Source organism: Entelurus aequoreus, linkage group LG01, assembly GCF_033978785.1.
Source record: "Entelurus aequoreus isolate RoL-2023_Sb linkage group LG01, RoL_Eaeq_v1.1, whole genome shotgun sequence".
NCBI lineage: Eukaryota > Metazoa > Chordata > Actinopteri > Syngnathiformes > Syngnathidae > Entelurus > Entelurus aequoreus.
The window spans coordinates 55,244,397-55,264,991 of record NC_084731.1 but is presented as its reverse complement, the minus strand read 5'-3'; the positions used below and the strand labels follow the sequence as shown (position 1 = coordinate 55,264,991).

The 20,595-nt window shown below is 41.5% G+C and overlaps 1 protein-coding gene across 3 annotated transcripts; it reads right to left on the bottom strand.

The window, feature by feature from the left end:
* Positions 1-2,216: 2,216 nt before the first annotated feature.
* Positions 2,217-16,011, bottom strand: myog (myogenin). 3 transcript variants are annotated; one of them, XM_062054764.1, is made up of 4 exons: positions 15,709-16,011; positions 3,376-3,866; positions 3,109-3,208; positions 2,217-2,865 (listed from the first exon to the last, which is right to left on the bottom strand). In XM_062054764.1, the coding sequence occupies exons 1-4, from the start codon at positions 15,767-15,769 to the stop codon at positions 2,747-2,749; spliced, it is 771 nt and encodes a 256-aa protein (XP_061910748.1). In that variant the 5' UTR covers positions 15,770-16,011; the 3' UTR covers positions 2,217-2,746. The 3 variants fall into 3 exon arrangements, with proteins under 3 accessions (XP_061910748.1, XP_061910750.1, XP_061910749.1); XM_062054766.1 differs by lacking the exon at positions 15,709-16,011 and adding an exon at positions 12,303-12,798; XM_062054765.1 differs by lacking the exon at positions 15,709-16,011 and having other exon boundaries at positions 3,376-7,421.
* Positions 16,012-20,595: the final 4,584 nt, after the last annotated feature.

The window sequence follows — 20,595 nt, the reverse complement described above, 5'->3', positions numbered from 1 at the left end:
GATTGCAACTTTTGGTATCTGATAAAAAAAAGGCTTGCCCCTACCGGAAGTAGCGTGACGTAGTCAGTTGAACATATACGCAAAGTTCCCTATTGTTTACAATGATGGCCGCATGAAGTGAGAGAGATTCGGACCGAGAAAGCGACAATTTCCCCATTAATTTGAGCGAGGATGAAAGATTTGTGGATGAGTAAAGTGCAAGTGAAGGACTAGTGGGGAGTTGAAGCTATTCAGATAGGGAAGATGCTGTGAGAGCCGGGGGTGACCTGATATTCAGCTGGGAATGACTACAACAGTAAATAAACACAAGACATATATATACTCTATTAGCCACAACACAACCAGGCTTATATTTAATATGCCACAAATTAATCCTGCATAAAAACACCTGCGTGTTTGTTATGCTAGCTCCTAGCTCCTCTGCTAGCTCCTAGCTCCATAGAACACGCCAATACAATTCAAACACCTGATCAACACACACCATCACTCAGCCCAAAAGACCGTTTACCTAACCCAAGGTTCATAAAGCTTATATATTTTTAAAAAGTTACGTACGTGACGCGCACATACGGTCAAGTTATCGAATGTTTAGCAGCCAAGGCTGCATACTCACGGTACCTGATATTCAGCTGGGAATGACTACAACAGTAAATAAACACAAGACATATATATACTCTATTAGCCACAACACAACCAGGCTTATATTTAATATGCCACAAATTAATCCTGCATAATAACACCTGCGTGTTTGTTATGCTAGCTCCTAGCTCCTCTGCTAGCTCCTAGCTCCATAGAACACGCCAATACAATTCAAACACCTGATCAACACACACAATCACTCAGCCCAAAAGACCGTTCACCTAACCCAAGGTTCATAAAGCTTATATATTTTTAAAAAGTTACGTACGTGACGCGCACGTAGGTACGGTATGTGTTATGCTAGCTCCTCTGCTAGCTCCTAGCTCCATAGAACACGCCAATACAATTCAAACACATGATCAACACACACAATCACTCAGCCCAAAAGACCGTTCACCTAACCCAAGGTTCATAAAGCTTATATATTTTAAAAAAGTTACGTACATACGCAAAAAAAAGCCAAAGCTGCATACTCACAGTAGCACGTCTGCGTCTTTGTCATCCAAATCAAAGTAATCCTGGTAAGAGTCTGTGTTGTCCCAGTTCTCTACAGGCGTCTGTGTATCCAAATCAAAAGTCCTCCTGGTTAGAGTCTCTGTTATCCGAGTTCTTCCATCTTGACTGCATCTTTCGGGAATGTAAACAAAGAAGCGCCGGCTGTGTACTGTTGTGGCTGACTACGTTCGAAAAATACGTCCATTTCGCACCGACAACTTTCTTCTTTGCTTGCTTGGCTTCCTTCTCCATAATGCAATGAACATGATTGAAACAGATTCACGAACACAGATGTCCAGAATACTGTGGAATTATGAAATGAAAACAGAGCTTTTTCATATCGGCTTCAATGTGGAAGGCATACCCGTGTTCTCCGGGCTACGTCACGCGCATACGTCATCCTCAGAGGCGTTTCGAACCGGAAGTTTAGCGGCAAATTTAAAATGTCACTTTATAAGTTAACCCGGCCGTATTGGCATGTGTTATAATGTTAAGATTTCATCATTGATATATAAACTATCAGACTGCGTGGTCGGTAGTAGTGGCTTTCAGTAGGCCTTTAAAGGGGTGCCTTGAGGAACGCCTCAGTTATGTAAATCATAAGTTTGGTTCCCAGTGTTCCATGTTTGCTAGCAAGGTTAGCAAGTCAATGCAAGGATGTTCCACTGTGTTTACAGTGGTTCAAGTTTTATATGCAACAGGAGCACTCTACTGTGTTTAGGAATGTGCTGCAAAAATGTTTGTCTCCCAAGTTTTTAACTGAGCTGATTTTTGAAAATATCGAATCGATTTAGAATCAAAATAAATAAGAAGAGCAATTTGGATGAGAATTTATTTAAATAGAATGGCAGTTAAAAATTATAAAATGTTACTACCAACGTTGCTTGTGCACTTCATAAAAGGTTTGTCATGGTCCCAGTGTCCAAATCCCTCATCATGAGACTGATTAACTAGATTTGTATTATTTACAATAGGATTTTTTTTTTTTAATTTTTTTCAAAATTCAATTCATCCTGGAACAGATTGTGCTCGACCTCCCACTGACTCAACAAATACTCCAGACATCGTAATGAAAATGGTCTTTATTGCAAGGACTGGTCAGGAAATATCACATTTCCAAACATCTACAAATACACAACAATCTTAATTATAAAAGTCAACAATAAGTTAGCAAAAAAAAAGACAAAACAATACAAAATAAGCTGGCAAAACCACTCTGTAGAAAAAGGGAACGTATTTACATCACTAGCATCGGTAACCAGTTTAACATTTAAGCAGATCTTGGTCAAAACTGCCGTGGTCACATGTTGGCCCCACAAATACTTTCATGGTTCTTTTGTCGTTTGCGTCAAAAACACACACAAAACTAGAATGATAGATCAGGGAAAGGTTTCGGAAAAGAGGAAAGCTTAAATTAAGTAAGGAGAGAAACGAGGCCCTTGTTCATGCAACGTTTGGACTGTGGCTTTAAGGCAGGGAATAAAGGAAATAAAGCCAAAGGTGGAATTCATTCGTTACTGTCAGAGTAAAGGTGATTGAAATATGAAAATATCAGCCTGCTTTGTGTCTTGAGGGACGGCGTGCTTCCTCTCGGTCCGCTTTGTGAAAGTTTTTATTTGGGAATGTCCACGGGAAAGGGCAGGGATCCGTCTGTTGCCGCCATGCTGTCCACGATGGAGCTCAGGGCCTGGATGTCGGCGTGCTCCGGAGAGTCGGCGGCACTTAGAAGCTCTGCAGACAGTCCCACAAAAGTGAGTGATGAAGCACTTTGTGTGTGTGTGTGTGTGTGTGTGTGTGTGTGTGTGTGTGTGTGTGTGTGTGTGTGTGTGTGTGTGTGTGTGTGTGTGTGTGTGTGTGTGTGTGTGTGTGTGTGTGTGTGTGTGTGTGTGTGTGTGTGTGTGTGTGTGTGTGTGTGTGTTTTTTCTGGTCTCCAGCTTGTGGGGACTCCAATCTGTCATGGACTTCTGAACTCACCCTCGCTGCTGTAGCTTTGCGTGCACTGCTCTGGTGTGCTGCTCCACTCTGGGCTACTGCAGCAGGTGCTGCCCGAACTGGGCTCGCTTGACGACGACACCTGTTGCCATGGAGACGCACACAAGCAGAAGTTGCTGTCAGTCACCGACACACCACACACACACAAGACCCCCCACATTGAGGATTATAAACCTCATTTTATGTAACGATCCACTTTCTGCTGCAGTTGGCCTTAGCTTAGTGTTTGGACCATTCAAACTGACTCACTCTGGGTTGGTTCTGTCCGGCCCGGTAGTGTAGTCCCTGCTGCCCCATGTCCGTGTCCTGCTGGTTGAAGGAAGACACCAAAGCCTGAAGCCTTTCAATGTACTGAATGGCGCTCCTCAAGATCTCCACCTTGGGCAGCCTCTGGTTGGGGTTCATCAGAGTGCTTCTCTTCAGGGCGTCAAAAGCCTCGTTGACCTTCTTCAGGCGCCTCTTTTCCCTCAGCGTGGCCGCTCTCCGGCGGTCCATGGTCACCGTCTTGCGTTTGCACAGCTTGCAGGCCCACGGCAGGCACTGGCCCGGGCAGTGGGGCTCGGAGTGCGGCGACAGGCTGGACGGTGAGGGTTTGTCCTCGGGTGGCGCCAATCCGACACCTCCAGGCAGACTCCCGCACAGGCCCATCATGGAGTTCCTGTCCTGGTAGCCAACTTGATCGTAACCCCCCGGCAGGCGAGCGGGGAAGTAGTTATCCCCTCCTTCATAAAAGCGTTGGTCTGGGAAGAAGTAAGGGTTGGTCTCAAAAAGCTCCATCTTGTTGTGGTGTGTGCGCGAGGTTACAGAAGATCCCTTGCCTCCCCTTCGGAGCCGCTATATCAAACACTCCCTTCAAGTCCCTGGACGTGTGTGTGTCAGAGTGGACGCGTGTGTGCCTTGCCTTCGTCCTTGGCCTGCGTTTGTGACGAGTGGAAGATGTGTGGTGAACAACTGGTGTGGAGCAACTGTAGGCTGGCATTTAAACCCTGCACTGCTGCAGGATCACTGGGTTAAATTTAGCACGAGCCCCCAGAAACCTGACACGACGTTTAGCTGTTGCTGCACATCTACACTCCATATCTCAGTCGGGCCCTGATCTCTAGAGCTTTCACGGCCCGTCCGTGTGTACCGTGCGTGTGAGTGGGGTCTTTGTGCTCGCGTGTGCCTCGAGAGCCTTGCGTATGATCAGGTTGCTGAGGAAATGAGAAAGATAACCGCGCATCAAAGATGTCCATCTTAATGAGCTAATCCCAGCCTCGCGTCGCCATCCATGGCGCTATACATGAAGTTAAGGACAGACGGTCTGGAAGCAGCTGGCACGTCTACCGATGATATGCAACGACAATTGAGTTGTTGGGCTCGTAGTTGTTTATAGAAAGGAAATGCGGCCGGGACTGTTTGTTGTTGACCTACAACTAGGTCACAGATTAAAGTGGAACCTAGATTTACAAACTAAAACAGTTCTTGAACATGGTTCCTAAACCCTAAAGTTTGTATAGTGAAGCAGAGTTCCCCATAACCCAGGCCGCTGACCGGCACACGTCGCCGTTTTTATTCTAGTCAATGTGTTTATAGAAATGAAAAAAGGCCGGGACTGTTTGTTGCTGACCTATAACTAGGTCACAGATTAAAGTCAAACATAGATTTACAAACTAAATTGGTTCTTGAACATGGTTTGTAAACCCTAAAGTTTTTATAGTGAAGTAGAGTTCCCCTTAAGCCACAATTTCCACTGAATCTGAAACGGCCGCCGACCGGCACACGCTCCCGTTTTTATTCTAGTCAATGTGTTCATAGAATGGAAACTGTTTGTTGTTGACCTTCAACTGGGTCACAGATTAAAGTGGAACCTAGATTTATGAACTAAATTGGTTGTTGAACATGGTTCGTAAACCCTAAAGTTTGTATAGTGAAGCAGAGTTCCCCATAACCCGAATTTCCACTGAATCTGAAACGGCCGCCGACCAGCACATGCCCCCGTTTTTATTCTAGTCAATGTGTCAGTTTCCACCGACATGCCGAGCGCTGAATATACGCGGAGCTTTTATTTTTGCCGGACACCACAACAAATCCGTTCATTTTGACTAAAATCTGCTAGTGTTGGACAGGAAGTTATGCACAAACACAAAATAAAGTATCCGGTTTACTTTCAAAATAAATACTCTGTCTTCAAGGGTATATCGTATTTTACACTTTGAATGGTCCTAATAGGCGGCAACAGACATGAAGTCAACTTGTCAAAGGTTTTCAGACTTAATTTCATTTTGTTGACACAAAAGGATGAACACATGCTGATTCTGGAGGTCCACATTTAAAGAATAATGTGGGCTTTTGTCAAATATCAGGTGATACGGAGACCGGGAAAGTGGTTGTGTGACACTAATAAAAGTGGTTTATCAAGGCAGGACCGACTTTATTGGTCGCTTTATTACTACTTCCCTTATCGTGTGATTATGTGCCGATTCGCGAGATCGAAAAGTCCACGCTATTCCGCTGCACGACGGAGCCGCAACAGAACGGCGGTGGGGATTGCCAGAGGGCAGATCCGCGGCCGTTTCGGATTCAGTGGGAATCTGGGGTAAGAATCAATTTAAACATGAATAATTGGTTCGAGCCTCGACAAAAGTCCATATTTTAGTAACAGAACTGCACACTTTGAAGACACTATAATGTGTAAGCTCAGTCGACAGAGTTTTTTCAATTTATAGTAGCGTATTTTCCCGCCTATAAGCTGCTACTTTTTTCCAACGCTTTGAATCCTGCGGCTTATAAAACGGTGTGGCTAATTTATAGGTTTTCATGTAAGACTGACAGAGACGCTAAAAAGGTGTGTTACAGTTTGTGCTATGGCGCCATCTTTTGGACGAGTTCGCTCATTGCGGGGTGAACATTTACAATATTTCCTTCCTTTTAGTGCTTTCAACCGGAAGTACTTGTGCCGTTCTGTCTTCTAGCCGTCCATAGCGTTCCTACCCAAATGGATTCTATATTCATCACTCCAAGCAACGTTTGTAAGTTTTATAATATAACTAAAACAAGGCCAGTTATTTTCAACAATTAACATTGTGTACTGTCTCACACGCACAAACTCTCAGTTCAACCAAGTCCACATACAAAAATATAATATTTTTTCTCTTATTATGCATGTTGCTTAGTGGGACTTCTGGCATTCCTTGTCATGGACAATCGTCTTCAAATCTGGCTTGTATTCCGTTGTTGCCCCTGTAAGCAATTCTTTCACATGGGTGTCAGTCAGAACAGATCGATGCTTGGATTTCCTATGTTTCAGGGTAGAAAACACAGACTCGCAGACGTATGTTGACCCAAACATTGACAGTATCTTAAGCGCAGCCCGTTTGACATTGGGGTATTTTTCCATTGGCACACTTTTCCAGAACTCAATGGTCCCTTCCCTTTAACTTTCAGTTGGTCCTCCTCACAAAGATCGATCATCTCCAACTCAGCCGCAGCCTCATCTGTGACGAGCGGGGCTTTCAAACAGTCTGTATCCGCATTAAATGGGTCGACGAGGAATGTAATCTGTGGCCTTTTCAGTTGGAGATCATGGAACCGGGTCACAAAGCTTTCGTCTAGGTTTTCAACCAGTGTCGCAGGGCAGCGCTGGTGACTTGCCCACTGGCTTTTCAGAGTGGGAAAATGCGTTAAATCTCTCTTTTGAATATGCGCCTTGAACAGCTTCAGTTTGTTGATGAACGCAAACACACTTTGCACCAGGTCAGGCAGCATTTTTAACTTACCCTGCAGGGTCAGGTTCAGTCTGTCCAAGTGACACAGCATGTCGACCAAAAAGGCCAGATCCATAATTCACTCAAGGTCCGAGAGCTCGGGACAGTCCTTGTCCTTCTTTTCCATGAACAGTTTCACAGCTTCCAAAAGCTCAAAAAAGCGAGAGATTACCTTACCTTTTGACAGCCACCTCACAGTGCAGTGCAGCGGCAGGTCACCTGGAAGCCCTTGGTCCAGCTCAGCGATATAAGATTCCTGAATTGCTTGTAGTTAAAGGCCTACTGAAATGAATTTTTTTTATTTAAACGGGGATAGCAGATCTATTCTATGTGTCATACTTGATCATTTCGCGATATTGCCATATTTTTGCTGAAAGGATTTAGTATAGAACAACGACGATAAAGATTGCAACTTTTGGTATCTGATAAAAAAAAGGCTTGCCCCTACCGGAAGTAGCGTGACGTAGTCAGTTGAACATATACGCAAAGTTCCCTATTGTTTACAATGATGGCCGCATGAAGTGAGAGAGATTCGGACCGAGAAAGCGACAATTTCCCCATTAATTTGAGCGAGGATGAAAGATTTGTGGATGAGTAAAGTGCAAGTGAAGGACTAGTGGGGAGTTGAAGCTATTCAGATAGGGAAGATGCTGTGAGAGCCGGGGGTGACCTGATATTCAGCTGGGAATGACTACAACAGTAAATAAACACAAGACATATATATACTCTATTAGCCACAACACAACCAGGCTTATATTTAATATGCCATAAATTAATCCTGCGTAAAAACACCTGCGTGTTTGTTACGCTAGCTCCTAGCTCCTCTGCTAGCTCCTAGCTCCATAGAACGCGCCAATACAATTCAAACACCTGATCAACACACACAATCACTCAGCCCAAAAGACCGTTCACCTAACCCAAGGTTCATAAAGCTTATATATTTTTAAAAAGTTACGTACGTGACGCGCACATACGGTCAAGCTATCAAATGTTTAGCAGCCAAGGCTGCATACTCACGGTACCTGATATTCAGCTGGGAATGACTACAACAGTAAATAAACACAAGACATATATATACTCTATTAGCCACAACACAACCAGGCTTATATTTAATATGCCACAAATTAATCCTGCATAAAAACACCTGCGTGTTTGTTATGCTAGCTCCTAGCTCCTATGCTAGCTCCTAGCTCCATAGAACACGCCAATACAATTCAAACACCTGATCAACACACACAATCACTCAGCCCAAAAGACCGTTCACCTAACCCAAGGTTCATAAAGCTTATATATTTTTAAAAAGTTACGTACATACGCAAAAAAAAGTTGCGCACATACGGTCAAGCGATCAAATGTTTAGAAGCCAAAGCTGCATACTCACAGTAGCACGTCTGCGTCTTTGTCATCCAAATCAAAGTAATCCTGGTAAGAGTCTGTGTTGTCCCAGTTCTCTACAGGCGTCTGTGTATCGAAGTCAAAAGTCCTCCTGGTTAGAGTCTCTGTTATCCGAGTTCTTCCATCTTGACTGCATCTTTCGGGAATGTAAACAAAGAAGCGCCGGCTGTGTACTGTTGTTGCTGACTACGTTCGAAAAATACGTCCATTTCGCACCGACAACTTTCTTCTTTGCTTGCTCAGCTTCCTTCTCCATAATGCAATGAACATGATTGCAACAGATTCACGAACACAGATGTCCAGAATACTGTGGAATTATGAAATGAAAACAGAGCTTTTTCGTATTGGCTTCAATGTGGAAGGCATACCCGTGTTCGCCGGGCTACGTCACGCGCATACGTCATCCTCAGAGGCGTTTCGAACCGGAAGTTTAGCGGCAAATTTAAAATGTCACTTTATAAGTTATCCCGGCCGTATTGGCATGTGTTATAATGTTAAGATTTCATCATTGATATATAAACTATCAGACTGCGTGGTCGGTAGTAGTGGGTTTCAGTAGGCCTTTAAGTGCATGTGTGCGGATGTAGCTGACGATTTCCATCACGGGCTTCAGGACGTTGTCTAAATTCAATGATTTAGACACGAGTTGCTCCCTGTGGATACTGCAGTGGAAATTCCAAAACTCGGGAAATGTTTCGTCAGCTTTGCACAGCCCCACAAGACCATTCACAGATCCGATCATGGCTGGTGCTCCATCCGTGGCTATTGCAGTTAGTTTCTGTATGGGCAGATTTGCTTTCGCAAATGCAGCCATCATTGTTTCTTTCACATCTATGCCACGGGTTCTGTCTTTTAATGGCACAATATCAAGGAGTTCTTCTTTTATCACACAATCGTTTGACACAGACCATGCAAATATTGCCAACTGAGGCTTGTCTTGTATGTCACAACTCTCATCCAATGCGACACTAAAATACTCACATGCTTGAAGGTCAGAGTCATTGGCGTTGTTAGGCCTATTTTAGGGGGGCTCAAGCCCCCCTAAAATGTTCTTAAACCCCCCTAAATAATTTGGTGTTTAAAAAAAAACAATAATAATAATAATTTTTTTTTTTTACAAATACATGCCGACATATTCATTATAAAGTGGCCCGAATATGAGTTTAAATAAATAATCATATAACCTGTCATTATTCACTCAGTTTCCCCTCACTTCATAGTGTAAGGTAGAGAGCCCCTTTAGTGCGTCGGTATCCAATCCATTCCACTTGTTCATATAGAAAATGCCCACATTACTCAAAATCCAGTCCGCATTTTCTCTCCAACCTTGCTTGCGGTCCTTGGACTTGTTCATATAGAAAATGCCCACATCACTCAAAATCCAGTCCGCATTTTCTCTGTGACCTTGCTTGCGGTCCTGCAGGTGCAGGGGCGCCGAAAAGGGGGGGTAAAGGAGACGGATTCTAGGGGCCCATGATGGACGGGGGCCCAGAGAGGCCCCTAATGATGATGAAATTATAATACAGGGGGCCCTGTAAAGATTCTTTTCATGGGGCCCAAAATCCCTAGCGGCGCCCCTGTGCAGATGTACGAAGCACATTAGCACACAGCACTGCAGAACAAGAACCTTGTGTCTGCCATTGTAAATAATTTAGTTTTTAAGTTTTGTGTTTCTTGTAGAATCTACATAAAGTAATATACATTAGCCTATTGTTAAAGTAATGAAAAAAACATCATTAAATATATTTGTTTTATTGTATTGTTACATTAATAGCTGTTGTATTATTATAGGATGGCTTGTTAAACATTTCATAGGATTTTCAGAGGGTGGAAAAACCAAGACATTTAATATAAAAAGTAAAATGAATAAATAAATAAAAAGAAAAAGAAAAAAATGGTTAAAAGCCATCGTCCCGGGAAGCATTTAATTTCGTCCCGTGCATTTTTTTTTTACCGTCCCCGGGACGACGGGACTACGTTAATCTCAAGCCCTGGAAGTTAAATTTTATTGTTTGCATTATTTGTTTCAGCATTGCACTTTGAAGATGGTCCCTCAGCTCTTTGACAGCTTTGGCTCTTTTTCAGATCAGCAGACAGACTCTAAGTCTTGGTTATTTACAGTATATATAAACGTTTCTCATTTCTATTCAGACTTCCATATATATTTCATTTCCTTAACGGCTTGCCATAATATATATATATATATATATATATATATATATATATATATATATATATATATATATATATATATATATATATATATATATATATATATATATATATATATATATATATATATATATAAATATATTATATACAAGCCAAATTATCCCGATCCAGATATTACTTTAATTCAAGTAATTAAGTAATATTTCTAGGGCTTGAATTTATAACCATTTTAGTCACATATGTGCCCAAAATGTAATCTGTGCAACTTCAAAATATTTGGGAACAAACAATTATTGTATTGTGAGCTAAAGTTGTGGCATTAGCCTCTATGTTGTGAATGAATAACATAGAGGCTAATGCCATGACTTTCATTGTGTTTCAGTGTATCTTGAAGGATCATGCAAGTAATTGTTTCTTGTTGATGCTGTAAACAAAATGTCACTGTGCTAACCCATGTTTGTTGTTGTACTGAACACAGATTGAAACCAAACCGACTGAAATAATAATAATAACAATGAATGATTTCTAAGTCTTTGTTAGCCGTTTGTGAAGTTTTGTGCTCGTGCGCTACGTTCGCTCGCATCCTGTGCATCTCCTGGGGGCTAAGCCCCCCCCCCCCCTCCCCCCCCCCTGTCCTTAAAAGCTAGTGACGCCCCTGGTCAGAGTGCAACTGTGATTCAATAGCGTTCAACAGTGTGGCGGGACAGTTGGACTTCTGATTCTGTTTGTCGTCTTCAGGAGACAAGATTACAACAGTGTCACTGAGGCATTTTTTAACAAAGTCCCCTTCATTGTATGGCTTTTTAGCCTGTGCATTGTTCCAAGCCAGTTGATATCATGCAAGCGTTACGGTCTCTGAGTGCTTCGTAAATTTTTGGAAAAACTGTTTCTGCTTTTCTGCCTGACTTTTCAAAGTGGCCAACTTGTGCTTGCGAAGTTCTGTCCCTTTTGGAAATTCCTGGTCAATGTTAGCATGGAGTGAGCTGAAGTGACGCTGAAGATTTGAAGCTTTGAAATGCGTTAATGACGCCTGACATATAAGGCAGAATGGCTTGCCATTACGTTCAACAAAAAAATATATACTCTGTTAAAATGTCCTGTGTTCTTCATATTTTCGTTTTGCTGTGCTTTTTTTCCCTGCCATTTTGTGAGCAAACTTGTCACAAATTGTTTACTACTGTGATCTCACGCACATGCACGTTTAACGTCACTCAAATCGGCTTCGGCTTCTTTTTCTTCATCTTATGTGCAACTCAAAATGGCTTAAGCCGGACGAAAAAAACAATCCAAGTATTGTAATCCAAGTATTTCCTTTTTTTTTCTTGATGATCACAATCAAGGCCGATAGAAGAGGCCGTGTGTTGAACGCCACAGTGTTTTACAAGCTAGATTTTGAGAAAACACCGTCTTTGTGCTCAATGAAGCGGCCGTGTGTCTCTGTCGCACTGCATTTTGGAAAATGTAGTGTTTTTCGTCCCGGCGAACGCCAGGGACAGTAGATATACTACAGTACAGTAACACGGCAACGTGGGCCTCCGACATTAAAGAGTTTGTCGCATCTACACCTCGTGGGCACTAATAGATTTTTTTTTTTGTTTTTGTTTTTGTTTGTCTGTTGTTGTTTTTTTTCTAATAGAGTTAAGAGCCGCATGAAACCAGCCAAAGGGCCGCATGAGGCTCGCAAGCCGCGGGTTGGCCAGGCCTGTGCTATAGCCTGGAAATAACAGTAACAATCTTTTTTATCTAAATAACACAACATTACAGCAAGCTTAAATGTCAATACGCATGCACACACAAAAGTCCCGTTGGTGCGCTCCAAAACGTTAATCACCATGTTTACATTAAAAAGAAAATCATGTTTACCTTGTGTCGGCGAATATGTGCGTCATTGTCAAACAGTCTGGGAGTTTCGGGTGATAAATGAGCAGTGACTTCACGTAGTCACCGCTAGCGTTGGCACAAACTTGCAGTGTGAAGCGATCCTTCGTCGGCTTGTGTCCCGGTAGTGCATTCTCCTTCGCTGTTATAAAGGTCCGCTGTGGCATTTTTTTCGGTCTCATCACAATTAAAGAACTGCTGCGGAACAAACTGAAGTTGCCGCTTACTAGCTAAAAGGCTAGCTCAACTCGAAGCTATACAGCTAGACTGTGAGAGTTTGGACACATTTGAAGTGTCTCTGATCACACAAATCCCGTGTGTACAGGATGTAAACAGGATGTGACGTAGGGGGCCCCGCCTCTTCAAAATGGCCAAGCCCTTGGTATAGGAAATTATGTCTTAAAAATGGCAGCCCCCGAAATGAAGTGTTCGTACACCGAGACATGGTTCGCACACAGAGGCATATTTGGCGCGATGCAAAGGTTCGTAAACCGAAAAATGTCGCAAATAGAGGCGTTCCTAAATCGAGGTTCCACTGTACTTCCGTCAGGTTGGCACGGAACATGTTCAACCACATAAAAGCTTAGCCTGGTTTGACTTTCACACGTCCAAAAAGGAATGCAGAAGTGACGGTCCAAGTCACACTGGACTCCGAGGTGGACTCAACACCAGCCTGTCACCATGCTCCTCTTACGCTGGGAGTATGGAAACTAAACATGGTGTAACCTGTTCTTCCTCCAAAGCTCCCAGTGTTAATCCTTCCAGGACGGCTCACCGGCTAATTCAGATTAGCTTCCGCTGGCAGGGCCGGGCGGTCAGAAAGCGAGGGAGAAGGTTGGCATTTTCAGGGGTGACATTGTTTTCTAATATGTCTTTTATATTTAATACAGAGCACTTTTTCAGTTAGTCCGCACTAATCCTCTTGTTTTGTGTCCAGCCCCGAGTCTGTCATTCACACAGCGGGTGAGTGTGACAGGCATTTCATCATCGCCTAATCTGCCTAGCAACAGGTGACCAATCAAAAAAGGATGTACATAAATATGTTGATCAATGTTGTTAATATTGTTATTCTGTTGAGAAGATTAATAATAGGTCACACATGATTTTGCTGTATGTGTAAGAATGTAATGCATATATTTTAAACTGTAATGTTATCCGATATCACCACAAATATTATTTTCTCATACTTTCCAAATAACTGTTTTTGTTCAAATCAAAATACTGAAATATCTGCTTGATTTATGATTTTAAAGTAAGTTATCCAGCAAAGTGTACACTGTAAAAAATTAGAATAGATTTTACGGTTTATAGCATATTATCGCCATTTCTAGGCTATAGCAATTGTATACCAAATTTTTTAAGAAAAAATATTTTTACATATATTAGCCGCACCGGACTATAAGCCGCAGATATATACCGATACAAAATATTTTGTAAATGTACATACCTTAATTGTTTCCAAACGGCGCCTGTAATACGGCAGTAAAACGGCTGATCAAACAAAACAGAAGTCCTTGTCATGGACCCACTAGCTGCGCAAGCTAGCTCTTCAATCAGCTAAACAGACTCAATAACTCCACAGTGACGTTTTGGTGAATTTACTGAGGAATTTGTGAAACTATAACAATACAAATAGAATACCATTGTAAGTTAATACTAACATGGACACTCATAATTGTGTTAGCATATTAGCTAATGCTAACGACGCTAGCTTCATTACATTATAATAGCACGTAAACATATGCATGAAAACACTCCTATAGACATCACACATAGGACGCTTTAGTAAGTAAGAATTGTTTTAATTATATTGTAAAACTTACAAACTTTGCTTGGAGTGATGAATGTAGAATCCATATGAGTAGGAACGCTATGGACGGCTAGAAGACAAAACGGCACTTTTACTTCCGGTTGAAAGCACTAAAAGGAAGGAAATATTGTAAATGTTCACCCCGCAGTGAGCGAACTCGTCCAAAAGATGGCGCCATAGCACAAACTGTAACACACCTTTTCAGCGACTCTGTCGGTCTTGTATGAAAACTATTTGTTAAAGGCCTACTGAAATGATTTTTTTTTATTTAAACGGGAATAGCAGATCCATTCTATGTGTCATACTTGATCATTTCGCGATATTGCCATATTTTTGCTGAAAGGATTTAGTAGAGAAAATCGACGATAAAGTTCACAACTTTTGCTCGCTGATAAAAAAAAGCCTTGCCTGTACCGGAAGTAGCGTGACGTCACAGGAGCTAGTATTCCTCACAATTCCCCATTGTTTACAATGGAGCGAGAGAGATTCGGACCGAGAAAGTGATTATTACCCCATTAATTTGAGCGAGGATGAAAGATTCGTAGATGAGGAACGTTACAGTGAACGACTTGAGAGGCAGTGATGGACGTATCTTTTTTCGCTCTGACCGTAACTTAGGTACAAGCTGGCTCATTGGATTCCACACTCTCCTTTTTATATTGTGGATCACGGATTTGTATTTTAAACCACCTCGGATACTATATCCTCTTGAAAATGAGAGTCGAGAACGCGAAATGGACATTCAGTGCCTTTTATCTCCACGACAATACATCGGCGAAATGCTTTAGCTACGAGCTAACGTGATAGCATCGTGCTTTAACTGCATATAGAAACAAAAAAAATAAACCCCTGACTGGAAGGATAGATAGAAAATCAACAATACTATTAAACCGTGGACATGTAAATACACGGTTAATGCTTTCCAGGCTGGCGAAGGTTAACAATGCTGTGCTAACGACGCCATTGAAGCTAACTTAGCAACTTAGCAACCAGACCTCACAGAACTTTGTACTCTCTCCTTTTTCAATTGTGAATCACGGATTTGTATTTTAAACCACCTCGGATACTATATCCTCTTGAAAATGAGAGTCGAGCACGCGAAATGGACATTTAAAGTGACTTTTATCTCCAAGACAATACATCGGTGACACACTTAGCTACTGAGCTAGCGCGATAGCATCGTTCTCAAATGAAGATAGAAACAAAATAAATAAACCCCTGACTGGAAGGATAGATAGAAAATCAACAATACTATTAAACCGTGGACATGTAAATACACGGTTAATGATTTCCAGGCTGGCGAAGGTTAACAATGCTGTGCTAACGACGCCATTGAAGCTAACTTAGCAACCAGACCTCACAGAACTATGTACTCTCTCCTTTTTCTATTGTGAATCACGGATTTGTATTTTAAACCACCTCGGATACTATATCCTCTTGAAAATGAGAGTCGGGCACGCGAAATGGACATTTAAAGTGACTTATCTCCAAGACAATACATCGGTGACACACTTAGCTACTGAGCTAGCGCGTAGCATCGTTCTCAAATGAAGATAGAAACCCATCAACAGCCGGGCTCACCTGCATTCCAGCGATCAACGGCACGACGAAGGACTTCATCCGTGGGTTTGGCGGCAAGCATCAGCTAGGGGCATAGTAAGTAGTCCTTGTTGTGTTGCTGTAAGTATTGTAATGCCCCGCAGTGGAGAAGGAGTCACACAGACGAGGAAGCACTGCTCAATCGATTTATTAAAAAGCGGTAACTGGTTGTAGTTCAAAAAGTAACGCACACACATACACGAGCTGCTGTTAGCCAAAACTCACGCTCACACACACAAGTTCTCCGCCAACTCACTCGCGCATGCGCGTTCCCCAAACCCTTAAAGATATTACAGTATTGTACTTAGCCGCTAAGACACCGATCGATCCCACCTACAACGTTCTTCTTTGCAGTCTCCATTGTTCATTAAACAAATTGCAAAAGATTCACCAACACAGATGTCCAGAATAATGTGGAATTTTGTCGAAGAAAACAAGAGGCTTTTCTATCGGGTCCGATGGGGTCCAACCACTTCCGTTGCTTTTGTGACGTCACGCGCATAAATCATATCCAAAGGAGTTTTTCAACCGGAAGTGTGGCGGGAATTTTAAAATTGCACTTTATAAGTTAAAACGGCCGTATTGGCATGTGTTGCAATGTTAAGATTTCATCATTGATATATAAACTATCAGACTGCGTGGTTGGTAGTAGTGGGTTTCAGTAGGCCTTTAAAGACAAAACATTATGGCCATGAGCAAAGAAAAATCCATAAATTAGCCACACCGTTTTATAAGTCGCAGGGTTCAAAGTATAGGCGGGAAAATACGCTACTATAATGATAAATGATAAATGGGTTATACTTGTATAGCGCTTTTCTACCTTCAAGGTACTCAAAGCGCTTTGACAGTATTTCCACATTCCCCCATTCACACACACATTCACACACTGATGGCGGGAGCTGCCATGCAAGGCGCTAACCAGCACCCATCAGGAGCAAGGGTGAAGTGTCTTGCCCAAGGACACAACGGACGTGACTAGGATGGTAGAAGGTGGGGATTGAACCCCAGTAACCAGCAAACCTCCGCTTGCTGGCACGGCCACTCTACCAACTTCGCCAATTGAAAAAAAACTCTGTCAACTGAGTTCCCAGTTTTTATCGCAAAATCTACAGTTGTTGTTTTCACGATGCATTACGTAATTTTTTTAAGATTAAAAAAAAAGGCAGCTCAGTTGCCAGAATTGAATTAAAAAAAAACAGTGGTAATGTTTTTCCAGTTACAGTAATATGTTGTAAATAAACACTGTATATTTAACAATAAAATTGTAGTAATTAAGTTGCCAGTTTTTTACCGTAAAAATCTCCAGATAATTTTATACATACATACATACATATATATATATATATATATATATATACATACAGTATATACATACAGTATATACATACATACATATATATATATATATATATATATATATATATATATATATATATATATATATATATATATATATATATACATATATATATATACACATATATACATACATATATATATATACATATCTACATATATATATACATATATATATACATATACATATATATATGTGTATATACATATATACATATATATGTGTATATGTTGTAAGTATATATGAATATGTATGTATATATGTATATGTGTATATATATGTGTACATACATATATGTATATATATGTGTATGTATATATGTATATATGTGTGTTTATATATGTATATATACGTGTGTGTGTATATATATATATATATATATATATATATATATACATATATATGTGTGTATGTATGTATATATGTTTGTATATGCTGTATATATGGGTGTATGTATATGTACTGTATATATAAGTATATATATATATATATATATATATATATATATATATATATATATATATATATATATTTATAACTGCGACGTGGCCCTCAAGGAAAACGAGTTTTACGCCCCTGATCTACTGCATGTTATTTTATTCAAAATGCTTGAAGTTGTGTTGTGTCAATATGACATGAAAGTCAGAGTTTTGGGTGTGTAACTGTGTCATCGCCAGTGAAGTAGTGAATAAAAATGTGGCATGATGTCTGGTGCACGCGTGTTGGCGTGTAGTGCGGCCTGGCGCATGGCTGCAGTGGCCTGTCAGCTCCATCTGTGATGGATGCTCACGGATGGTGGAGGGAGCACAAAGACGCCTGTGTTGGTCCGGACTAGGACATGAGTCCCAGTCACTCAGAAGGGTCTCACATGATCTGAAGCCATTGTCAGCACAACGAGAGACGTGTGTGCGTGTTGTGGTACATGTCGGGTCGGCACACTTGTGCCCTCCGCAGGGATGAATCCCCGCTCAGCAATTTTGAGGTGAACACTTGACATGCAATAAATCAGGGTGGGGGGTGTGCCCGGGGTATTTACTTACTGTTTACTTTTTGTAGGCAACAAATGAATGGAGATGTACAAGTCTATCCACTCAGCTAAAGTTTCTATCTATCATGTTATTAGTTTGTTTCGAACCTGCACCCAATTACAATATAGTACATCACATATGTACAGCATTACAGCATGTTCGAAAAGAAGTAGAAAGAAGCATGTCAAACTACTTCCTTAACGTAAATGACCGCCATAACCACAACACCACGTTAAACCCAGATTCCGAACTAACAAAGGTCTTAACTCATTCTCTTTCTATGCCACATCAGTGTGGAATGCGCTCCCAACAGGTATAAAAGAAAGGGCATCTCTATCCTCCTTCAAAACCGCAATAAAAGTTCACCTCCAGGCAGCTACAACCCTAAACTAACACCCTCCCCTGATTGCTAATAATCAAATGTAAACAATCAAATGCAGATACTTTTTCTTATGCCTTCTGATCTCTCTCTCTCTCTCTCTCTCTCTCTCTCTCTCTATGTCCACTACTTGCTGTCCATATCCTACCCCCCCACCCCCCCTCCACACCCCTGATTGTAAATAATGTAAATAATTCAATGTGATTATCTTGTGTGATGACTGTATTATGATGATAGTATATATCTGATAGTATATATCTGTATCATGAATCAATTTAAGTGGACCCCGACTTAAACAAGTTGAAAAAGTTATTCGGGTGTCACCATTTAGTGGTCAATTGTACGGAATATGTACTTCACTGTGCAACCTACTAATAAAAGTCTCAATCAATCAATCAAAAAAAGCAGAACTTATTTATTCCTGCCCATTTTACAATTCGGAGCAATTTGTAACACGTTTGTTCACTTCCTGTGCTCAATCTGTAAAAAAACAAATCATATAAATAAATTAAAGCTGCAAGCAGCATTGAACGAGTCCTCACGCATTACACTTGCGGTCACGTCCCACCCAGCACCCCTGACCCACCATCAAAAATTTCAGGAAAATCGGAGCTTGTGTAAGGAAGTTATTACTTTTATAGATTTTCACCACAAGGGAGCGATAAAGGTATTGTAATAGTCCTGCAGTTGCGTCCCACCCAACACCCCCGACCCACCATCAAAAATTTCAGGAAAATCGGAGCTTGTGTAAGGAAATTATTACTTTTATAGTTTATCACCACAAGGTAGCGTAAAAGGTGCCGCAGTAGTCATGCAGTTGCGTCCCACCGAACACCCCAACCCACCATCAACATTTTCAGGAAAATCGAAGCTTGTGTAAGGAAGTTATTCATATTATAGACATTGAACATTTTAGGAAGATTAATGCTTGTGTAAGGAAGTTCTTACTATTATAGATTTTCACCACAAGGGAGCGATAAATGTGCCGCAGTAGTCATGCACTTGCGTCCCACCCAACACCCCGACCCACCATTAACATTTTCAGAAAAATCGGAGCTTATGTAAGGAAATGATTCATATTATAGAGTTTCACCACAAGGGAGCGATAAAGGTCACGCAGTAGTCATGGAGTTGCGTCCCACCCAACACCCCAACCCACCTTCAAAAATTTCAGGAAAATCGGAGCTTGTGTAAGGAAGTTATTACTATTATAGATTTTCACCACAAGGGAGCGATAAAGGTGTCGCAGTAGTCATGCAGTTGGTCCCACCCATTACCGTGATGCACCATTAAAACTTTCAGGAAGAGTGTGTGAATGTGAGTGTGAATGTTGTCTGTGTTGGCCCTGTGATGAGGTGGCGACTTGTCCAGGGTGTACACCGCCTTCCGCCCGATTGTAGCTGAGATAGGCTCCAGCGCCCCCCGCGACCCCGAAGGGAATAGGCTGTAGGAAATGGATGGATGGATGGAGGAAGATCAAAGCAGATGGAAGGAAGTTATGATGCTTAGAATTTTTCACCACAAGGGGGCGATGGTAGTGTCGATATCAACGTTTCTGCATGATCTGACCCCAACTTTAAAGCTACATGTCAGTTAGGATGAAGATCCAGTCAACTAAAGCACAGAAATGACAGCTTGATTGGTGATGGCGTAGGTCAGATTTCACCGCTAGGCTCCACCCACTACGAGTAGGTATGAACTTGTACTGACCCATCGGTCAATATCTGAATTTGTAGAGCTGAGTTGTTAACGTTTCGTGTTTTGTGTTGAATTAGTTTGTAATTTATCACCGCTTACATGTGTAGTATCTGTAATTTTAACCGCGACTCATTTGGTCAAAGTCCCTAGGAGGAGTTTGTTAAAGTATGACCCCTTTTTTTCGCAGAAAAATTGCCAAAAACCATCAAAGCTAAAATTGCCGCCATACCACGGCCACATCTTATGGTGTAGGATTTTTTTTCCCGCAATTTATCATTGCTTATATGTGTGGTATCTGTAATTTTAACTACGAGTCATTTGGTCAAAGTCCCAGGGAGGAGTTTGTTAAAGTACGACCCCTTTTTTTCACTGAAAAATGGCTAAAAACCATCAAAGCTAAAATTGGT